Source organism: Oppia nitens, unplaced genomic scaffold (genome assembly GCF_028296485.1).
Source record: "Oppia nitens isolate AA-2021 unplaced genomic scaffold, nextdenovo-longstitch-racon4-pilon3 scaffold9_pilon_pilon_pilon, whole genome shotgun sequence".
Classification (NCBI taxonomy): domain Eukaryota; kingdom Metazoa; phylum Arthropoda; class Arachnida; order Sarcoptiformes; family Oppiidae; genus Oppia; species Oppia nitens.
In genome coordinates, this window is record NW_026533253.1 from 3,205,001 (window position 1) to 3,231,078 (window position 26,078).

The following is a 26,078-nucleotide window of genomic DNA, read 5'->3' on the forward strand; positions in this document are numbered from 1 at the left end:
AACGATTGAGACATAAGTTCTTTTAATAATAAAAAACTAAATTATTATTAAAAATTTTAAAACGAAATTTTTGCCATTTATAATATTTATAATATTTATATGTTTATATAAATTTTTAGTAAAAACCTATTGATGTATATGAATGGCCATTGAATAAAAAATAGAATATCTGGTGTTTTGTGATATTAAAAGCATCGATATATTGAATGCCTGACCGTCTATATTATGTTAGGCATAAACTCAATAGTTTACGGACTATTTTTATATATGTTTAATCCTCTTAACAGTTATGCCATTCATTACACTTATGGTGATATCGTATTGTAATAATTTATATGTGAGAGATCTAACAGTACTATTAAAGATGATTGGATATCATTGGTTCATGTAGTGGATAGTCAACAATAAACGCTATAACTTAATGGTCAATATAAATGAAGTGATGCTAAGATTGACGGAAAAGAGTAAGAGAGCCAGAGTTTGACAATCAATATATCTCTGATATATATCGTATATAATAATGCATTTTCCAATACGATCACTATTTTTCTCCCTTTTCAAAGTTTTGTACTGTTTTTGGTCGTAACCTTACAAACAAGTCATTCATTTTGCTCATCATTTTCTTTATTGCTTATATAACATCATAAATGCAATAAGTGTTTGAATTTTATAATTCATTACAATTTAACTCTTATTGTATGCAATAAATTCATTTGATATAAATTAATGATCAGAATATTCATGAGTTGGTGTATTTAGAAAGTTATAATATTATTTTCAAACTTTATGACTAATTTTATTATATTCCATTAATAAGATTTTTAAAAAATTATTTTTTTATTATATTTAAATTTAATATTTAATAATGTTTTTATTAAGTTGCAAATTAAGTGTAATTCATTAAGTTTTTACTGTGTATATAATTATAGGTTTTATTAGAAATATTTATAATAATAACTATTCATATAAATATAAAGTCTGTAATAAATTTGGTCCAATAAGCTATTGTCACCACTAATTGTATATCAAAATATCAATACATATGTACTTATATAACACATTATTATAACACATAAAAATATTATATCATTTTTAATGTATTGCATATCAATTTACAAAATATTGATTTATTTAGTGTTTATAAGTCAAATGAAAAAACACTTTATTTTGTTAAAATATCTATTTATTGTAACAATAACTCAGTAAAATTGATTGCGACAATAAACTATTCAATTTATTTTTTACCATTATTTTGTATATATCTTTTAGTATTGTTTATTAACAATAGTTGTATGATATTTTAATAATAATCTATTTTAATAACCAATAAATTGTTATTAACACCAAAATAAAATAAATCATATTTCTATTTTTCAAAATGCAAAAAATGTTATCGATATTAATATTATAATAATATAATTATGAAAAATTTATATTTTAACCTATGCATAGAATTTAAAAAAAATATTGAATCGTTAATTAATAAATTAATTTATACATATAAATAATTATTTAAGAAGCTTAAAATTTTAATTACAATAATATTATCATTTTATCATTTATGGCAATAATTATAATAATAATGTTAATGAATAAACAAAACAGTATGTAATTTTATAAATTATATTTTATAATAAAAATATTGTGATACTATTTATATTACATTATAATATTGCTATAGTATGATTAAGCTGGATGTTTTTTTTAATTATATCAATATGAATAAATATCAGTAAATTTATTGTATTAAAATTTATTAATAATAAAATCACTTTATTTAAATATTTTTAATATTTATAATTTGATAAATGGTTACAAATCAATCAAATTAATTTTTATTAGTATAAATGTTTCTTATATTGTCAATATAATATACTGTATATAATATATTAAGTTTTATAACATTAATATTATATTTTATTAAGTTATATAATCAAAGTAATAGTAATGATATTTAGCAGAATAATAAATTTAAAAATTTGTTTTTTATATTCTTTGAAAACTAACTAATGTTTAGCAAACATAATAAAAAATGTGGTTAAATAAATTAAAAATGAAAAGCAATTTTAACAAAATATATAAATTATATATTTCGGTCATTTTTGTTACACACAATATATACTATTATATAATATATATATTCTACAGTATAGCTTATAAGCTATATTAGTATATAAAGATTATTAAATAATAATAATAGTAATAGAAAAATACGATAAAAAGACAAACAATGGGAATTGTCATTTATTTATAATATTAATGTGCAAATAGTCATATAAATCAATGGAGAGAGATATATATACATTGAGTGTAAATGAGTGGTTCATTGTTGCTGACAGTGATAGTGGCGGTGGAGGTGATCGTACAAAAAGTGATTTTCTCAGGAGGAGGAGGTGATGGTGGTATGTGAAGCAGTCGGGCATATCATTTGTTATTTACACATATATAGAAATTGTTAATGTGGTTTATATATATATATTATATATAATATAATAATATGTATTTGTCTCTCACATCAAAAGAGCGGTTGAATTATATTTTGAGACAAAAATGAAACAAAAGTTACTATTTTCTTAAGCAAACATTAATATTGTTGGTTTGAGTAATAGAGGTCTACTAGAGGTATGACAAGTATGGGTTCACACATGATATGATATTTTCCACAGTTCATGGCTATAGACACTCATATTTGGTGTTAATAAAACTTATATATGCATTATATAATACTAACATCATATCTAATAGTGACTACAATTCACACCTTACTGTACCTCATATTCTCTCTCTCTCTCTCTCTCTCTCTCTCTCTCTCTCTCTCTCTCTCTCTCTCTCTCTTCAATATATGAGTTGTTCACTACTGTATATGATGTTACCAGAGACTACACTTCAATTAGGGTTAACTCAGGCGTAAATTTTATGTACATTTTTCTATTGAGAATAAAAGTTTTATCACAAAATAGTAAAATTTTAGAATTAAAAAGAATGAGAAAAACTAATAGGTTTTTTGAAACCAAGAGTTATTGAATTTGATATTTTCATTCAAGTTTTTGATTGAAATGTTAGTTTTATTAATTTCTCACAACTTTATAATTTATTTTTGTTATTGTTATAAACACAATTCTCTCTCTCTCTCTCTCTCTCTCTCTCTCTCTCTCTCTCTCTCTCTCTCCTTTCTCTCTCTCAACATTGATATTGATATAATGTGTATATATTTGTTAGTGCAATAACTCTGATGTATATACTGTACTATATGTGTTTGAGTTATTGTTTGATGCAATTGAATGGCAAAATGCAATCGCATCGACAAACACACTGTTGTTGGCTATTGTTTTGTTATCACATATAGACACCAAACACCATTCACTCTATATATATAAATATATAATACTTTTTTCTCGTGAAAAAGGGATAGAAACACACAACTATTACTACTACTACTACCACAACCACTATATCATATACTGTATTTGATATAATATAATATTAGATACTATTAAATGAAAAAAGAGAAAATATATATCTTTAAGAGTTATGAATAGGATATTGTTGTCGCCAAGTCTTGTGTTGGTTGAGTGGTCGCTAATAATTGTTAGACCAGAGCTTACAAATGTGAAGTGTCGGTACTCTGTCTTCATATGTGTGCCGTATTTGTGATAAAATATACTGATGTACAGTATATACAGTATATATATGTAAACTTCTATATAGTATAATATAAATGTCTATTATTTGAACAACTTTATTAAAATTCATCCAAAAAGAAATCCCGAGAGAGGATCTTCATTGCAATATAACTGTTTGGTTGGCAATTGAATATTAGTTTAGACCCAAACACTCTCCCTCTCACTGACAAAATAGCCTCCAGAAAGTGAAATAACAAAAACCAACCGCACCATCAATAGTATTGTTTGCTCTCTCTCTCTCTCTCTCTCTCTCTCTCTCTCTCTCTCTCTCTCTCTCTCTTATGGTTCAAACGGTTTTATGTCAAATATAACTACTGAATGTATTAGATACCAGAGCACATTGAGTACAATACTCGGTGTCAATCACACAGTGCTCTATGAGTTGGTTGTTGTCTCTCTCAGAGGTTTTTCATTGAAACGGAAGTGTCGATATCGAAGCACTGGTGAATCGAAACGGTAGTGACAGTAATACCAGTGCCGTTAAAAAATACAGACTTATAAAGTATTGTACAGTAGTTGTAGAGACAGAGAGAATGGAGAAGTGATGCACCACTCCATGCACTTTGCTATACAATAGGACATAAAGTGTAGGGAAACTGACACATACTATGACTAAACATTAGACAACAGCACATACTAAGCATTACTATCACTAAAAAAGTATTCATTTTCTTGAATCGGAACTTGAGTTTGCTTTTTGTAGCGATTGATAACAAAAAAATTAGATAAATATTAATTCAACAAAAAAATACAGTAAAGAGAAAGAAACTTAACATTAGATTATAATGTTTTATAATATACATTAACGTTATTAGGGATACCTAATGTATAGCTATTAATGGGTACCAATAATTAGGTGATTATTAAACAAATTTTTTGCTGTATTTCTTTTTTTATCTATATATTTACGGGTCGGATATTGGATGCAAAAAATACTGATTATTAATAGAAGTAAGCAATGACTGTAATGACTGTAATGACTAAATTCATTATTACTATTAGTCTTTAGTAACAACTGATAACGAGTGAGACGTTTAATAGACATATACTGTAAATTTATGTGTATTTATAAAAAATACTGTATTAGCTATATATGCAAATAAAGTTTCCTTTAACTAGTGTTATCATTACTTAATATACAACATATGTATTGATGATTTTAAATATAATCACAGTTTTTTTGCATTTAAAAAATAAAAGTTTAAAATTTCAATGATTTATACGTCAGTCATATAACAAATACTGAATATTAACAATAAATTGAAGTCAAAAAAGTTTTTTGCTTTATAACTCAAAAAATATGAACTCAATCTGAATTTTCTCCTCTATTTCTTAGTTATTATTCATCAGTTATTGCATTAAAATTTTATTTATTTTATTTTTATTATAGAAAATAGAAAATAACATTAATTTTTTACTGCATTTATATATATATAATGTATATTTATGTATATAGTTATATGTATTGCTAACTAAAGAAAAGTATTTTTGATTGAAATAAATAATGGAGTATAAACTATACAGATATAAAGTAAAAATATATAATATTATTATAAAAATTGAAAAAAGTTAGAGAAAAGGGATGGTAAACTTCAAGTCATAATATTTTTCCTTTTTAAATAATATTGTGTCATAAAATATATAATATATAATATATACTGTATATATAACTTCTTATAAATAAATAGAAAAAGTAAAAGAAAAATCTCATTTTTACAATGAATTTAAAATCAAAATATTTTAATCAGTTTATAGTCAGGACTGCATTTAATAAATAGACAGTCGTTTTGTGTGTTGATTGTTGTTGTTGAGTGTGTGTGTGTGTGTGTGTGTGTGTGTGTGTGTGTGTGTGTGAGAGAGAGAGAGAGAGAGAGAGAGAGAGAGAGAGAGAGAGTTAAGATTGACACCAATTGAAAGGCAAACCTTATTTTATCATTGAATCTCTTCTGGTGATGCCTTTCACTAAATGTTGACAGTTTTGAGGAGAATTTGACTTTTATTTTGCCAAACATTTCATTCAATTTTTAATAAGAGAAAGAGAGTATATACAGTATATATACAGTATATATACAGTATTTACAAAATTCATATTTTTATTCAGTGTATAATAAAAGGTCCGCTTTTTATAAAGTATTAAAAATATATAGAATAAACTATATGTGAATTGATTATAATTTTTGAAGTCATTCTCCATATTTATGCTGTTTTTTAAAAAATATTATACAATAAAGAGTTGTCTCATATAATTTATATGAACATCACTTATTTACATCAAAACTTAGATATAAAAAGTAAAGCACATAGAGATAGATTTGTACTGTATATGTGATGTATTTATAATGTAAACTCAAACATAAGTGCAATGACAATGTTTTTTGTTGTAATTTACAGTATATTTATATTGTATGTGAGAAAAGTATTAAAACATCTATATTTTTATGTGAAGTTTCTCATTTTCTATCTATAATGAACTCAATATATTGTTATACTAATAATAATAAAGTAAATAAAGCTTTTTATTATCAAACACACAATATTAGGCTGAGAGAGAAAGAGAGAGAGAGAGAGAGAGAGAGAGAGAGAGAGAAAGAGAGAGAGAGAGAGAGAGAGAGTAAGAGAAAATTATATTAAACGTTGTGAGCCATACCCAGTACTGGGACTTTGAAATAACATAAAACGACAAATTTTTTCATCTTTTTAAAACTATTATTATTATTATTATTATTATAACTATTATTATTATTTTTATTAACCATACTTTCAATAATAATAAATAATATATTTTTATTATTATAGTACATAATAAATAAAACTTGAAATCATTTAGTAAGCTACTCACAAAACCCTAATTTAATTTATATTTTTTGGGAACCAATTGTTTGTATAAATGCCTATATAAAGTATAATATACTAAAAACTACTAAAATAATATACTGTATATTGTATATACAGCAAACTTTTTATTTGAAAAAGTTTAAGCAAACATAATATTGTAATGTGTTTTGCATATAAAGTTAATAATAAAATATTCATTACAATTCATATTCATGTTATATTGATATGAAAAGAACTTTAAAAAAACATTCAAATTATTGCATAACACATACATACACATACATACACATACATACACATACATACACATACATACACATACATACACATACATACACATACATACACATACATACACATACATACACATACATACACATACATACACATACATACACATACATACACATACATACACATACATACACATACATACACATACATACACATACATACACATACATACACATACATACACACACATACACACATACACATACATACACATMCATACACATACATACACATACATACACATACATACACATACATACACATACATACACATACATACACATACATACACATACATACACATACATACACATACATACACATACATACACATACATACACATAAATGCACATACATACACATACATACACATACATACACATACATACACATACATACACATACATACACATACATACACATACATACACATACATACACAAATTGTTATCACTAAAAACAAACTATTGTCACAATTATTATCTTACTATTGCACAAAAAGAAAGTTTAAATATAATTTTTATGTTTTTAATTATATTACAGTACAATAATAATAACACAATACATAAAAAATGAATTTTATTCAAAGATTAACAAAGTTTGTATTTTTCAGACCTGAATATTGATTGTTAATTTAAAAAGCATTGAGATTTTTAGTCTTCCGTTTGGATGAGTTTTCAATAAAATAAATAAATGAAAAGCAATGATGCTTTTGATTTGATTCAAAAATATTTAATATAAAGCGTACATAAAAAGGCCACTAAACCGACATTTCATAATAGAAATCAACTGTTTGTTTGTATTTCATTTTTACTCATAACTGATAAATATATACTATCATAAAAATAATCATCATCATAAACATTGAATAGTCTATGAAAGAGAGAGAGAGAGAGAGAGAGAGAGAGAGAGAGAGAGAGAGAGAGCAGTTTGAATTTAGTGAACATTTTTGATATTATTATTATTATAGACATTCACAAAAACTTTTTGGTTAATATAAAGAACATAATATAACATAATATATAAATTTATATTAATAGATAAGAGTTGTAGTGACTGTGTGTGTGTGTGTGTGTCACCAAAAACGGACAGTTGTGAGATAAAAGACTTGTGTGTCATATACGTCACAAAAATCTCAATTTTTAACTCATGGATATTATGATTATTTTTATATTATATCATATTATAGTGAAAACAGTGTTTTGTGTGTTAAATAAAAGTCAAACAGTTTTTAGTTGTATTTTTGTCTTTGATTGGCGTAACGCCTATCCATTCATTTGGGAATTGCATTCATATATGACACACACCAAGAATAGTCATAACATTTTTGACGAGACAGTCACAGAATAGGCCACACATACATACATAGAGATACAGTACCTGAAAATATGGTACCCCTATTGTATTGACAATAATAACAGTTTTCAATACCAGACCCATATCCATACAACACAAGTCAGTATATATTTTTGTAATTCTGTGTTTATAATCTCTTCAAATGTTTAGTGAATGTTATTTCCTGTTATAGTCGACTAAATAATAAGCTCTTTACTCGGGAGATGTTAACAAAATTTTAAAACATGACAACAAAACACAGACACAAAAAAACAGTGACTATAACAGTGACTATAACAGTGAAATCTAACTCTTATGAAAAGTTAGACAGAAAGAGATGGTTTGTCCTCAAAGACCGATTCACCGTTTTGTTTGCAGATTTACGTTGTATTCAATAAAAAACATAGATTTATGGAAACCCGAGACCATAGATGAGAGCTTAACTTCTCTATTATTTTCAATTCATTTCATTTTATGACTCCATTTATGCCATCTTTTTATAATGTATTTTCTTTATCATATATTTTAACTTTACACTAATGCTATACATTTACACTATTATTAATATAACAAAACCATACTTTTCTGTTTCTTTTGCAGTGTTTTTTGTAAATAATAAATTTTTTGTACATTTAATTCTCTAAAAAAATATCAAATAATAATAATATATTTTTTTCTTATCTATTAAAGTAAACACAATACATATACTAAACATTGAGATATAGAAAGAAATACTAGTTTTTATGTCATTTGTGTTGTTTGGTTTAGACTAAGAAACTATAGTTTAGTTTATTTTATGATATTTCAAAGTTTTAAAAAAAATTGAGTCTACAAAATGTAATAAAAATTATTATTATTATTATTTTCTTACTTTTGTTATTGAAAAAGTTTTATCTTTATTATTATCTCACTGTTTTTCATTTAATATGAATTTATAGTTAATGTAAAAAATAATATAATATTAGTACAAAATTTATCACAACATTATATGATGAATATGACATTTAATTTTGAAGTCTAGTCATTATTAATACTGTATATTTATGATTACATAAAACCAATTGATGAAAAATTGTCGGCAAAATTGTTGTTATATTTATAAAGTGTTTGCATCACTGAATATTTTATAAATAATAAATAATATTTTTTTTATACTTTTCTATTTCTTGTGTTTTACTTATAGATTGTAAATTTTTTTATTTGCTGTAAAACACTTTATTTTAATTTATAATCTCTCTCTCTCTCTCTCTCTCTCTCTCTCTCTCTCTCTCTCTCTCTCTCTCTCTCTCTCTCTCTCTCTCTCTTATTGTAAATTAATTTTTAAATCTACTGTATATGAAAAGTGCAACAACTCTATTGACAATGACTTTTCGCATTACAATTACTTTTCCTCTATTTTTCAAAAAAGTGTTATATTTCTAAACTCAAGCAATACTACAGTACTATAGAGTGATTTGCTTCGGGCAGTGCACACAATAAGCCAATAAATCTCTAATTGCTATTGAATTGCAAAATAACTTATATATATATACAGTATATAACACATTGAAAAATATACACCACTTTTAATATATTGATTTTTTTGTGAAGCCTTTTCTCAAATGGCAAAAATCAATTGTCATTTTTGGTTATTTGAATGAATGAATGAATGATTATATTTTGTTTGAATAAATAACTGCTAAATCTTTGTCTTTTCAAACAACACACAGATGTTCATTCAATTGATTTAAATTGAATTTTGCTGTCTATTTGATTGCTTAAACTATTTTTGGAAACATTAAAATTGTATATTATATTGTATTTTGTGTACAATTGTAGTGTTTGCTTAAAGTTAAAAATTTAATAAAAGTGTTACAAAATAAAAGTAAATCAATTGATTGTCAATTTATTAACAAATAACTGTTTGAAAATTAATAGACATTTAATTGAAGTTTGTTCAATTAGCTGAACAATAAAATGAAATTTTAATTAAACTATAAATATGTAATTTATTTTTATATATTATATAATCACATATTGTATGTAAAGTACAGTATAATGCTATGTTATGTAATGTTATTTCTTTGAAAACCATTGAAATTATAACAATTCAATGTATAGTATATAAGTTATTGTCAAACAATAACATTAGACTTAACAATAGAGTGCCAGAAGTTATGAATATTTTTCAAAAAAAGTAAATGATATACTTTTTACCAGTTTTTATGATCCAAACCGCAAGTTATTTAAAGCATTAGCTCCTGGTTTTGCACCTTTTGATATGATTGTGAAGACCCTATTTGAAGGCATACACAACATGACAGAGACCTATAATTTGAAAGTAATTTTCTTTACCTACCTATGCTTTAAACCACAATGTTTTCAATAAGTTAAACGTTGTTTTTCCTTATAATTTGGACAATATATCGACGGCTCTCTAAATATATACATAACTATTGTGCGGCAACTCATCTAAACAAAAGTTTATGACATTTTCTCATATAAAAGACAACATTATATCAATACTTATGCAGTCATTCACTGATCAAAAAGTACACTAAATTTAAGAAACTATGATATTATATAAAAGAAAAAAGAGTAGAGAAACTGCTATTTTGATGTATTACTATATAATAGTCTCATAAAAATAATCTCATGAAGCGATACAATAAAACATATATTAATATATAAAATACATTATACTGTATCATAAATAATAATCATTTTTGCAACACATTATTGTCTCTCAAATATGTATAATATGACTTATGTAAGTAAATGAGAGAGAGAGAGAGAGAGAGAGAGAGAGAGAGAGAGAGAGAGAGAGAGAGAGAGAGAGAGAGAGAGAGAGAGTCATTCATCTTTTTATTATTTTATCCATTATTTGACTAAAATTATATTATTTCACTTTAAGTGTTTCAGGTTAGTGATTGTGATTTTTTTTGGTTATGATACCGGTGCGTGCACTTATCACTATTATAAATAACAGTTAATTATTTGTGGGGTCAGTGTAGTATTATATATATATATATAAATATATATATATTAGATAGCAATATAGTGTTTTTTAAACTAACAAATAATAGACAACCAAATAATGTACCAAATTATATGTGTTTGTGTCTTAGACTATACTAAATTCAATTGCCAAACAATGGCACAGGAAGTATAGTTAATGTTGACTTAACCTATAATATAACATACTTTAGGATAGATATGATTATGGCTTTATTATCTTGTTTTAATGTACTCACAACTTATATGTAAAATTTTTAATGATAAAATATAATACTGACCATTATTGTATGCATTACTATTAGCACCGGGAGGTCCTGTACTATTACTAATGCATTTTTAAACTTAAAATAATATTAAACTGCAAACAAAGTTTCTTTTAATTAGAATTTTTAAAAATTAATTTATATTATTTTTAGTTTATTTTCATAAATATCGATTAAAAGTATTAACGTATTTGTTTGCCTTATTTGAAATAAGTTATTTTACTATATATTTTTTTTATCAATAATATAAAATTATAAATAAATATATATATATATATATGATATAAATTGGTTTGGAATTATAATTATGGTATGCATTGCATAGTTATCTGATGTTGTTTTACATGAATAGCTAGTGTCTGATTGAATGTATCTCAAAAAATATAGACAATACAGTGTATACTATACTTATATATAATACATGAGTACTGTATATACACATCAATATACTGTAGAATATATATATATATATATATATATATATATATATATATATATATATATATATATATATATATGGTATGTATTGGTTATAATTTGCTATTATTTAAGCCATTATTAGGCATTGACTTGTCTGACACACACTTCATTCACGCCCTATTGTGAAGACAGTGATTACTGATCTCTGTATAAGTGAATAACACGAAGAGATAGCATCAAACACAGTGTATAACGCAATGTCACTCACTATCAATCGCTCTTAAAATAATGGGTTTTAAGCATTCAAATCCTTCCTTGTAATATACATTCAGCCATACCTGTGCTGCCCATACATACCGTACATGTTTTCACAAAAAAATACCTACCATTGATTTTCTTCGTCTAACAGTTGCACTACAATAATACTGTTTGCATTAACTACTAATAATGTGAATACTAGTGCCCATTGAGACTCTCAATAATAATATATGGAAACACTTTTAAATACAACTTTTCACAATAAACTGGTCTCTCTCTCTCTCTCTCTCTCTCTCTCTCTATATATATATATATATATATATATATCTATTTTGATTTATTCCACACTTATACTGTACAACTTATATTGTATAAGTTATACAGATACCGGTGCCAATGTGTATAATTATTTATCATTTATTTAGTGTCTAAAGTCAAATACAAAATCATCGATATTAAAAAGCAATTCTTATTTGCTTATATTAGATAGTGTTTCACAACACAAAACATTTATATATAATGTTTAAAATCAATGTTTATTATTTTTCTTGTAATGTATTAAATTGTATAACTAATAAATGAATTAGTAATGAAATTTTTCATTTAAGGCATTCAATCGCAAACACAAATACTGCAAACCGTTTAGTTCACGATTTCTATTAACATTTAAAAATATTTTTTGAGGAATAATTTTCAGCTAAAAACTCAACGCATTTTTCAATAGCTTTGATTATCTGAAGACAAGAGTCAAGTCTCACATTAAACACAAACTTATTTATCTTAATATAAGATATAATAATAAAGTAAATGAAAACTTGATGATTGTGTTCGTGTTTAGCGATGATTACCCGATAAATGCTTGGCGTTGCTAAAAGAGGATAGGGATAGAGATTCATTGAGGGGATAGGGATGCTTTGAGGGATAGGGATTCATTGAGGGGATAGGTATCTCTTTGAAGCCAAAAAGTGATTCTCTATATATGAATTACAGTATTTTTGAGTAATATTTTCTTTGTGTTGTTTTGTAATACAAAATAATGTGTTAAAAATGAAATGTTAAAAATTATAAACTTATATAATACTTTGAAATAGTTAAACAATTTATTTTTTAATGCTTGAATTGTGATAAATAGTTTAAATTATAAATTAGTTATGTATAGATATATATTTATATATTAATAAACAGTTAGATGTATATAAGATAAATGTTTATTATTGATATACATGTCGTGACTATAAAGTATATTCTTAATTAATAATGACAAACATGTTATGCCGGCTAACTGGCCATACAATACACGTAAAAGAGGTGGTCATGCATTTAATGTAATCTGAGATCGTTATGTCAAATACATAGAGAGACTCAATAAATAAATAAAAAAATCTTTTCAATACTCTTTTATTATTATTATTATTATTATTTTAAGTTATTTAAGTATACAATTAAATACAATACAAAACAGTTGAACATTTTGATGGCCAGAGAATGCTTTGTTTAGCGCTAAATGAAGGCGTTTTACACAAACATTTAAGTTATATATGCATTCAGTTTGTTATACAATATATATATATAAATATGATTTTAACCAAATTTATGTATTTGACAGCACTTCACAATTGAGGTCAGCCTTATGTTTGTAAAAGTACACATAACTTATATAATACCAGTGTTTTACTCGTGATATACATTGTTATACAATGCTTTTAGAAATCATGACTTTCTTTTTGCAAACCACACAATAATTGCATTTAAAAGCAATGATTTAAAGTCACTTATATTATTGTGAAACTGAATCGGCAATTGAAAAATAATGTATATATAGCTCTAAATACATTAAATACTAGTTCTTTTCAATATATTTATAATAATAAACAAATTACTATTAAATAATTTTTAAAAAATATATTGCATTGTAAATGACCTTCATTTATGATATATAAATTTATAGCATATTTATTATTATTTGTATTTATATCTTGTTTTACGTACTTATTTAATACATGACATCTCATCTTTTTATTGGCATTATTATACCTGTAATTATATTCATGTCAGTCAAATGCATATTTGACTCTACAATACATCAAATGTTTTCTGATAAACACAACACACACACACACACACACACAGACAGACAGACAGACAGACAGACAGAGAGAGAGAGAGAGACAGAGAGACGTATATTATGCTATAAACATTTATACAATTATATAATATATATTATAATATAAATAGTAATATTTAATAAAATTAGTCAAAATAAAATAAAATGATATATTTATTGCTGTCTTTTATTATTTAAAAACATATACATAACATTATAAATTATTAGTTAGATTTTTCTTAGATATCATGATTTTTTGCCCTAATTATAAGTTAAGTATTATATAATTTATTTTTTTTAATATAAATATTGAAATGATATACTTAAATGATATTTATTTACATCTAGACATGCAGTATTTATACACAAACGGTTAGATAAAAAAATATAAATATGACAAATAATACATTTCATCGGAATTTATACAGTATATACCTCATAGAAATGTATATAATAATTATAAACTTCTATATATGACATTGATTATATTTTATGTAAATATTTACTTATGATATATTTTTTGATATTATATTCATAACTTTAAAACGATTAATATAATAACTCAATAATAATGTTTAAAAAACTCTAAAAAAGTATTGTTTATTTTTTTAATTTTTAAGAATTAAAAAAAGATTGCATTTTGGTTACATTATATAATATACATATAATACAATTCATATACAGTATATTCTTATATAATAATCTATTATATTTGTATTTATTTTGTGTGTAATTATATAGTTACAGTAAAATTAACACAAAGATTTATTTAAAAGACAATAATGGGAACATTTAAATCATTTTAAATTTGTTTTTAATAATATTTTTTAATAAATATTTATATTAAAATATCTATAAAGTAGGCAGAATATTTGATGAATTAAAAATTTATTATATTGTTTTGTATTAATAATAACTTATGGTTATTGTGTTTTTTCATTATGTAAATCAAATGTTGAATATCTATTCAACATTTTCATACAATAATGGTAAAAAATGTTATTATATAATACATGATTTATTCACTTTAAAAATAGTAGAAAACAAATAAATTATTTTATTATTATTATCATCACATTTAAACAATTATTTAATAATAAAAATATAACTCTTTATTTATTATTGTCATACAATCACTTGAAAACTTTAGAATTTCATTATTTTATTATTAAATATGATTTTGTGTTTAATATCGCAAATATTTTTGAAAACACTATTGAAAACTCTTATAGTTGTAATATTTGTAAAAATTGCATTTAAAAGGGTGTATTCACTTAAACAATATACTATTTTTCAAAAAATTATTGTCTGTTTTGTTTATTTTCTTAAATTTCTATTTATGTTAAAATAATTATTATATTTTAAACAATTTTTGCTGTTTTCATACAATTTATAAAATTATTATATTTACTTGTAATCTATATCGCATACTGTATTAAAATAATAATAATAATATTAAATTTTCTGGAAAAATTATAAAGAAATTGTCTTAATTATTATAAGATAAAAAAATTAATTTATTTGCTAAATAATGTAATAAATCTATTGTATATATAGAGTATTTAAAATTTATGTAAATAAATATTTGACAATTTATATATACTTTAGTGTCAAATATAAATAGACAATTACTGTACTATTAAAGTTAAATAGAGAAATTTATAAATTATTTGTATTTTGTTTAAATAATTTATTTAATGTGCTATTTGTTGTAATATTGAGTTTACAAAATAAAAATGAATTGAATTTATCATAAAAGTATTCAATGATTATTAAACATACTATTAGTATTTAAAAAAACATTTGAAATAAATATTGTCTATACTATACATACACACAAAATAAATATATAATAGTAAAACACAATGAATTAAATTGATAGTCGATTGATATTCGAATACAATTGTATAGCATTTCAATCAATAAAATAAAAAAACATATAAAATATATCATACAATAAAATAATAGCAAATATGTAGCAACAAAACAAAAACTGTCTGTTTGTTAGCTTATTGTTATGTTTGATCAATCTTTTTGCCTCAATATACTGTATATACAATTCAATACAATATATATATATATATATATATATATATATATATATATATATTTACAATACAATATTTAATATGAGTTTTTTCATTTATACAAAACTATATTATAACAATTTTTGTGTTTATTGTGAAATGATATTATTATTATATGAACTGACATTTAACATAATGGACTGGAGAAGCGATACATTTAGACGGTATGCCAAACATATAACACATCATAACACATAACTTTTCTCTGTATTAAAAATCTGGCCTAAAATACAATCGATTTTGATGTTTATTGAATATAACAATAAAGTCAAACAAGCAGTTTATTATTAAGCAATATAAAAGGTTATACAATAGGAAAAGTTGAGTATAAAACTATAGTATATTATGAATATGTCTCTCATATACAGTAAAAATGATTGGCAAAAAACTTTTGTCCCATTTTTTCCTGTCTTTCAGTCTCAATGATACCAATGTATTATTATTGTTAATATAGAAATTGTATTCAAACTGTCCTATTGTTGTATCAAACAGTTTAGTGAATTATATATTGAAAATATTGGGAAAACGGAAGAATAGCCATATTGTCACAGATGTGCGGACTTGACTGTCACTCTTAAAGTCTCTCAATGTGTGACAATATAACCGATTGTACGGATTAAACATCACATAACAATTAACAGTCATCTGTAATAATACCAAATTTGTTGACCTAAACCAGATGTCTTAAATCACATTTAAATACTATGTATTCAAATAACTAAAAACTAACTCTTATGTAAACCAGGATTAAGGATCAAACTGTATATTCATTTAATTCAATTCAAAATCAATTTAATTATACAATCATTGCCTTCAATGGTTCTCTTCTCAAACTGTATGTTTAAATTATTTAAATAACATTTTTAAAAGATTTTTTAAACTTAAGACTTAACTAAAAAAATCATAACTTTTTTTGCAATACTTGTGAGACAGCCGAAGGCCATAATTTATCATTTGTCTGATTAGGTTTTGACCATAACATTGGCCATTGAAACAGTCAAATATTGGAGATCCCGATATGTGTTTGTGTCAGCTTTTTTTGTTGGTCTTAAGCTTTTAATTTTTCAATTGTGTATCAAAGAAAAAAAAATATTTGTAAGCGAATTGGTTTTGTTATGCCTTCAAAATAGTTTAGTTATCTCTATATATATATATATACATACAGTGAAGTGATGTTAAGCCTAAATAAGGCTACTTGTTATTTGTTATGCTCTGATCACAAACTAACAGTTCCTCTCTCTCTCTCTCTCTCTCTCTCTCTCTCTCTCTCTCTCTATCTATCTATCTATCTATCTATCTATCTATCTATCTCTCTATCTCTCTATCTATCTATCTATCTATCTTTATATGCCTCACACATACACCTCTTACACTAAATCATAGTCCAAGAAACAGCTCTCGTAATCAATTAAGTCGTGAGTTGTTGTAATTGATTTTGTGAAGTCAACCCCTCTTTTTGTTTTTATTTAATTTTTTGTATTATTTTTATTACAATTCTTTTATTTACCACAAAATACACACATAAATAATAAATCTTTAGTTATTTAGTTTTTTATATTATTATTATTTAGTTTTGTTTGCTTTTTATTTTCTGTAGAATTTATTATTTAAATAACAAATACTATTTTAAATAGTTAGTGACTAACTGACTATTGCCTGAAAACTTAAGCGTTCATAATATAACAGTTTAAGGAAATAATTGTTTAGATTTTTATTAAAATAGATGTGGAGATAGTTTTGATTGTTGATATCAAAAAACATAATTGAAAGAAAATGCAATATATATACATATATAATATATTATATGTTTCGTTTGTAGTTTATATAGAAATGAAATATAAAATAATAGTTTATGAGATATCTGTGTGAAGAGAGAGAGAGAGAGAGAGAGAGAGAGAGAGAGAGAGAGAGAGAGAGAGAGAGAGAGAGAGAGAGAGAGAGAGAGATGTTTAACACTAGCACTCAGTCATATAAAAAGTTTTATTCAAATATATACTGTATACCGTAGTATATATATATAAGGATTTGAAAAAATATCACCGAAATTGCCTAAAGGTCTAATATAGCACTGAGAGATTATTATTATTATTACTATTATTATTATTATTATTAGAGGATCGGTATGTAATAATCTGAATGTTTGGTTATGTGTGTGTAATATTACTCTCGATGCCAAACATGAGATATAGGAATATGAGATGATTTGAAAGACACGTTATATAAATTAATATTATATTCTTTATGTTTATATCTGTTTTTATCCAACTATATTGCACTGCAAGAGTTATGGTTTAGGTAGGTATCAGTGCCATTGATGACACAATTTAATAGTTATGTCATCCCCGCTCACAACTATTTATAACAATACACAATAATACACCATTGGATACATAGTATTATTGTTATCCTGATATAAATGGGTATTGTATTAAAGCACAGACCTATTATCGCGCCTAACGTTTCCGTTTTGACATTTTGTCACAAACAGTGTTATGTTCATTGTTTCTGATAAAACCATACCATCACCACAATCATAGACATATATATATATATATATATATGTTTCAGCACCCGTACCTAAAAGTCTATAACACTAAAAATATGTATATATAACTGGAGGCATACATTTTTATTCAGCATATAATATGTATCATACAATATACAGTATGTACCAAAAACTTCATACTATATTTATTGACACGATTTTCAAAAGCGATACAAAAATATGTGGGGAAAAGTATTGTCTGTTTTGTAATAATACTAATAATACTGTTAGCCATCAAAAAACTCAATGACTAGTTATGTCTTACTTTATCTTTTTATATGATATAACTTGATGTCATATCGGCTAACAATACAAATGTCATTAAAACTAAAAGATAGTTTTCATTTATTACTATAAACAAGCATTATACAGTATATAGATATAATATTTATATGTTTTATGCACATTATATACAGTATATAAATTGTGTTTGTTTTTTATACGTTATTATCATTTTAGCTAATTATTTCTCTCTATTGAAACTGTAATAAATAGGAGGGAATCGGTAGACAATATCAAGGAATTGTGGCAATAAATGGAAAGTTTGTCAACAATAGGACATAACAAGTGCTACCATTTCTTTAACAATAATTTTGTTGCTAATGTGTCACTTGAGTTCACTATTTAATCAAGAGGTGTACCATTGATTGCAGAGTAGAAAGGTATAGATTAGACGTGTATTTTCAAATGATAGTAAAAAACTGGTCTTTTGAGAGCTGAAAATAAATGTATTATTTATGTAATAAGGTTTTAGTGATTAGACACTGGTGTCGGGTATTATCTGTCGGTCAAAACTTATGTATGATTATTATGTATGTGCTATAATGCCGACACCAAAACAACATAATAGACATTACAATGTCTTTAATTTGCACTTATCTCTCAATTGCCGTACATATTACAGAATCAATGATTGAAACGATAGTAAGGCATATCAAGACATGAATATAATGTGATTGTATTCATAGAAATAGTATAATCATACGCCTCCTCCCGACTCAACAACTATTTTATATCTCTATGTAGTCCTTAATATATTACATACTTACATAATATATCATACATTATATATTAAATAATACTATCTGATATAAAAGATAAGAAATAAATTTTTGACATATTTGCTAGTTTTCTCGTTTATTATTTTTATAAAATAAAAATTAAATTATTTACAATACACTCGACATTTAGAAAAACAGAGATTCAATAATATAAATGAATAAAAATTATAATAATTTTAATGTTGTTTTTGAAATAAAATTATATAATTTAATTTACTGTTATATATATTAATATATAATATAATATAATATATATATATACTGTATATAATGACTAAAATACTATACATAAAAATTGTGTGCAAATATTTAATGATATACAAGAATTAAATTATTATTAAATTACCGGTTAATACATTTAATGCTATACAATTGCCTCTTATGGTTTTGAATGTATGGTATTTTAAATAAATATTGAATGTGGACATCATAATCACATACCGGAGTCGTATATCGACGCACTGGGAGTTGACTTTGTGGGACTCGTGAGTGATGTGTTAGTCAAGGGTCTCATCCCAGTGGCAGCTGATCCCACCAATACATATAAATAGTATATTAATATACAGATATTGACACCATATAATTGATCAATTTTTGTAAAATATTTTGTGTCAAGTTTTAATAGTTGAGTACAATTAAAAACACTTACCATTTGTGAAATAATGAGAATAAAGTCCAAACAAATGCGAGGCAGTGAGTGTGGGAACTGGAGATGAGGGACTCGAAGACGCCGATGAATGGTTGCTCAATGCAGCGGCTGAATGATTGATCCGAAACCCGATGGGTGACGGCGACTCACTGTTGCATTTATTGCGATCGCTTTCTGGTCGATGACCAGCGCTGGTGTGTAGTTTAACCACCGGTCGGATTAAATTATTAGATTGAGATGTCGATGATATTGTTGATGTGCCAGTGCATGACTGTGCTATTGACGCCAATGATTGCAAGCCTAGTGCTCCCGGTGTCGGAGTGTTACTATGCATTGCACAACTACAGGGCACCAGTAGATTGTATGGTGCCGTACATTGCTGTGAATTGAGGTTCGTATTATTCTGACAGTGATTATGACCCGAAAGCAGTAGACTTTTCATATCAAAACCACCCGTTAATCCTAATTTGGTTTCACCGGACATTTGATGGTTGTGATGATGTGATGCAAACATCGGGTGATCCATTATATTTGACTCATGTCCCGGAGCTGCTCTACTAGTGTCGATAGGCGGAAAGTACGCCTCATTGAATGGATTCAAACCTAATGATGGGGTCAGCGGTGGAAATAAAGATCGCGGTAGAGAAGCGGCGGCCGCCTGAAAATTCAGGTAATCCATAGGCGCCTGAATGTAAGGCATCGGAAATGGATATCTGTCTGATTGTTGTATAAAAGATAAGTGTGGATAAACATCATTAATTTATATTGTCTGACATGTAAGCTACAGGTGCATATTATAATCATTATATGATAAAAATAGTTATACCTTTTTTCATAAGATGCTTAGGTTTACGACGGGGTTTGTATTTATAATCGGGATGTTCTTTCATATGCATCTAATATAAGTCATTTATAATTATTATTTTAACTAATATATTATAGATTTTTTATAATTAATAAAATAATAATATAAAAATTTATTAACATTTCATGGATTTTAATTATTGTTGTAATTTCATTGCAATTTAATATGTATTATAATATCAAATTAAATGCCTTAAATATGACTAACGTCACACAATATAAAACTATTTGATAAAATACTATAAATATTTATTTATTGAACTGGAAATTACTATGTATTTGTGTGAATAATGAAAAGACTCGATGTGTTGAATAAAAAAATACAATTTTTGTTATATTGATAAAAATCAAAACAAATTTTACAATACATACGGCTCTTAAACGTTTTGCCTCTTCAATGAACGGTCTCTTCTCGACATCGCTGTTATGTTAGTTCACAAAAGTGACGACAAATTAAATAATTTTTATACAATTAGTTACTGTTTTGTACCACAAAAATAGCAATTTACGCTATGGTTGTCACACAAGTGGTTTAATCAAGTGTGAGCAGTGCTGAGCACCCGTATGTATATTATGATTAAACATACCTCAAATTTTTCCATTCATTTCCTAATCGTTTACTGATCTCTGAATTATGCATTTTGGGATTTTCTAATGCAATCTAAAATTGTATTTATTATATTGCAAAATATATTTTTACTAATAATTTATATAATATATAATAATTAATATAAATTCAAGTTTTTTAATGTTTTTAAAAATAATATATATTAACTTAATAAATTTTTTAAATGTAAAAATAGAAAATAGATTTTCTATAATATAAATAAAATATAAAAATTAAGAATATTTATCATTTATACATGTATGGTATACAGTATAATATAGTATTAAAGTAATATTAATTGCATTTATTTTATAGAATTGCATAATAGTTAGTAAGTTTTATTTTTAAAAAGTAACATTGAAAACAATTTCATGTTATATAGTACTGTATATGTTCAACAAAATATAGAAATTTTGAAATTTATACAAACAGATAATAATTAATTAGTTATTTGAAAATATAATTAATAATTAAAACTTTATATAAATAAAAATAATACTTACTTTACGTCTCTGTCCGCGACTCCAAACCATAAATGCATTCATCGGTCTCTTCACGTGATCGTTGAGACTGTTCTTAAGCGAAGTTATATTCATTTTGAACGCCAACTCTATCACCAAAATATTAAATCAATTATAATTATATGAATTAAATATTATTATTTTATATTTATAGTAAACACATTGTTATCTAAATTTTGTATATATCATATAAATGATTAAATATTGTTAAAGAAAACAATAATTTGATTAAATGAAATTTAATATTTGCTATGAATTTATTATATGCTAAATGTTTTGATTAATTGGTTCAATTAATTTATGCTGTCATTTGAAATGATATTTTTTTAAAGGATTAACAGTTTCTTTAAAAAAGACGTAATAAAAGATCAAAGAGTGGGTGAATGAGTGAAATAGAAAGAAAGAAAGAAAGAGAGAAAGAGACTGAAAGATATTGTGCTAAAGCTGTTGTCAAACATTGTTGTTATCGCATATAAAATGATTGATTTTTATGAACAAAAAATAAGATTTTTTCGAAATTTAGTTTAAACTAACAAATGGCCAAAAGCTCAATAAGATGTATACAATATTATACAAAACTTGACATATAATTCAAAATCTATACTAAAAAAAAGTTGTAAAATACATACAAAAAAGTTTCACTTTTTAGAGGGGAAAATAGTTTTGAAAAAATTTCCGGTAAATACAAAAGATAGAGAATTTGTGTGGAATTTATACTTAATTGGAGGTCTTTATACTGAAATTTATTTTTTTAGTTAAATTAAAATTAATAAAAATTAAATTCTTTAAAAATCACTTACCAGTATTACAATGTAGTAAAATATATAATTAATTTAATATATTATAAACAAATATAATTATGTTGAAATTTATTTTTTTTAAACTAAATTACAAACACAAAATGTAATGATTTTCATGCACTAAATTTTGTTGTTAAACATAAATTTTTGTTAAATAACAAAAAACCAATAAATGTAATAATTATAATAATGAAAAGCCGATATATGCCTATATATATAATATTATAACATAAAAATACAACAATAATAATAATAATAAAATATTTGAAGAGTTGTTTTCAAAGCAGCGATGGATTTCAATGAATTGTTTGCTGTGTTTCTCACTCATTGAGACTTTGATGACTGCCTTTAGACTATTCAATAGGCAATACAATGCAAGTGTTTCACTGTTTGTGTGTTTCGGCACAAACACTAGTATATGATATTAAAGCTGTCGGTGCTGTGGATGTATGCCTTCAACTGCCAATTAGAGCACTGCTTACAAAAGCATTGGGTGGGAACTGGTTGGCCCATCTCTCCTCCTAAAGAAATCAATTCATACCATACCAGATACCATATATGTAATCTCAAGTAGTAATACTGCATATATCAAAACACACTAAACATTGTACACTACATTATACAAATTTATTGCCTTTACTTTACCAGTGCTGCATCCAAGAGTCATATAACTCTCTCAGTTATATCGAGAGAGAGAGAGAGAGAGAGAGAGAGAGAGAGAGAGAGAGAGAGAGAGAGAGAGAGAGAGAGAGAGAGAGAGAGGAGAAAGTGAAAGCAAATTTTATTGATGATATGTGTGTTAAATATTTATTTGTGAGATTTATATATGAGTTTAGATGTGAATAAAAGGCGAATGCTTTGCGTCGCTGGGGAGTCACTAAAAGCCACTAAAATATATGATTGTTTGGCACTAAATATATATTATTAGTGCTAAAGAATTACTCCTTAATTAATACCCAAAAATTCATTACCCATTTCTTTGATTAATTTTATTATCTCTTTTTCATTCATTTTATTTATTTATTATTCATTTATTTTCTGAGCTCCCTTTTTATTACTTATAAAATTATTATAATATATTGTTTGATAATATTATAGTCGATTAATATTATTTAAACACAAAATGCAAACTATTTTTCTCACATTTTTCATTATATATTCTTTAGTATTTTGGATCATTTAATTCAATTAATTGTTTAATGAATTTAAATGACTTTTATCTATATGTGTTTATATTATATATTAGAAAAACTTTTTAATTAATTGTGTATTTAATCTTTTCATGCGATTATATTCTTAATGTATTAACTTTATTATTATTATAACAATAATTATATACCATCAAACATTTAATACTGTATTGAAATTATTTAAAAAAGTTGAATATAAAATTACTATATGAATTATTTAGTAATTTTGTCTATTATAAATATTTGTATACTACATATAATAAATAAATTATTTAAATATTATACAATATAAATCTAGTTTTTATTTAAGTAAAATTTGGTAAATTCAAATTATATAGAGTATAATTTAGTGATATTGTTTAAAGTATACTGTTTACTTTTTGATTAGCAAAAAAACCTAAAAAATACAATAAAAATCTTTTATTTTGACAAAAAATGTACAAAAGATCAATAATAAAGAGGAAAGACTATAAAGAGGGAAATGTATGTTATTAGTGGTTCTGATGAGAGTCACTATTAGGTGATATAACAAAAAAAATAAGAGTTCTTTTGTTATCAACACAAAAATAAAGCTATAGTTATGTCATTGATAGTTAAGTGTAGACAAAATGCTTTATAAAAATAATATATATATATGTGTGTGTGTGTATGTATGTATGTATGTGTGTGTGTGTGTGTGTGTGTGTGTGTGTGTGTGTGTGTGTGTGTGTGTGTGTGTGTATGTATGTATGTATGTGTGTGTGTGTGTGTGTGTGTGTGTGTGTGTGTGTGTGTGTGTGTGTGTGTGTGTGTGTGTGTGTGTGTGTGTGTATGTATGTATGTATGTATGTATGTGTGTGTGTGTGTGTGTGTGTGTGTGTGTGTGTGTGTGTGTGTGTGTGTGTGTGTGTGTGTGTGTGTGTGTGTGTGTGTGTGTATTAACAACAAAACACTTGACAACAAGCCTATGACGGTTAATGTCTGCATTTGACATCACAATAAGGTTTTTCATGCAATATTCAATGGCAAAGACAAACTATACTGTCTTTGACCACAACGACAATAATGATATTTCACTTGTTGTTACTCAACATTATTTGTAATAAGGGTTTCATAGGGTATTATACTGTATATGCTTAACAATTATGGTATTCACCGCAGTTTCAGCATCACTAACACACACATACTTTACTACCACTCGAGACCCTAATTGTGAGTCCCCTTACTTTCTCTTTTCAATATGCTTTTTGTCACAATTTCTATGTCCAATATTTATAAAAATAAGGCATAAGTAGATATAGTATACAATATATTATTCTGTATTATGAACCACCAGTGCTATTGTCGTATGAAATGTCATAAACCCTGATGAATGGCACAACCATTAAACATATAACTCTTATTAAAAAATATTTGTCACAAGAATTTGTGCGACAAAAACCCTAACTATTCGGAAGTTTTGTCGAACGAAAACAACAGGAAATGGATGACTACTCAAAGCCAACAAACTTATGATAACATAATCACTCCCTGAGCTTCAAATTGACAGTAAATATACAGTAATTTATTGGTAAGACTCTCTGTC

General features: G+C 25.0%; 1 protein-coding gene across 1 annotated transcript in view; it reads right to left on the bottom strand.

Annotated features, from left to right (window-relative positions):
- Positions 1 to 22,599, bottom strand: part of LOC128964785 (transcription factor Sox-14-like) — a 27,025-nt gene extending 4,426 nt beyond the window's left edge. Inside the window, exons 1-5 of the mRNA XM_054311422.1 lie at positions 22,507 to 22,599; positions 21,984 to 22,057; positions 21,769 to 21,817; positions 21,359 to 21,428; positions 20,533 to 21,249 (exon numbers count right to left, since the gene is read on the bottom strand). Coding sequence (XP_054167397.1) covers positions 20,533 to 21,249; positions 21,359 to 21,428; positions 21,769 to 21,817; positions 21,984 to 22,057; positions 22,507 to 22,599 — 1,003 coding nt within the window. The remainder of the gene's footprint in view (positions 1 to 20,532; positions 21,250 to 21,358; positions 21,429 to 21,768; positions 21,818 to 21,983; positions 22,058 to 22,506) is intronic.
- Positions 22,600 to 26,078: the final 3,479 nt, after the last annotated feature.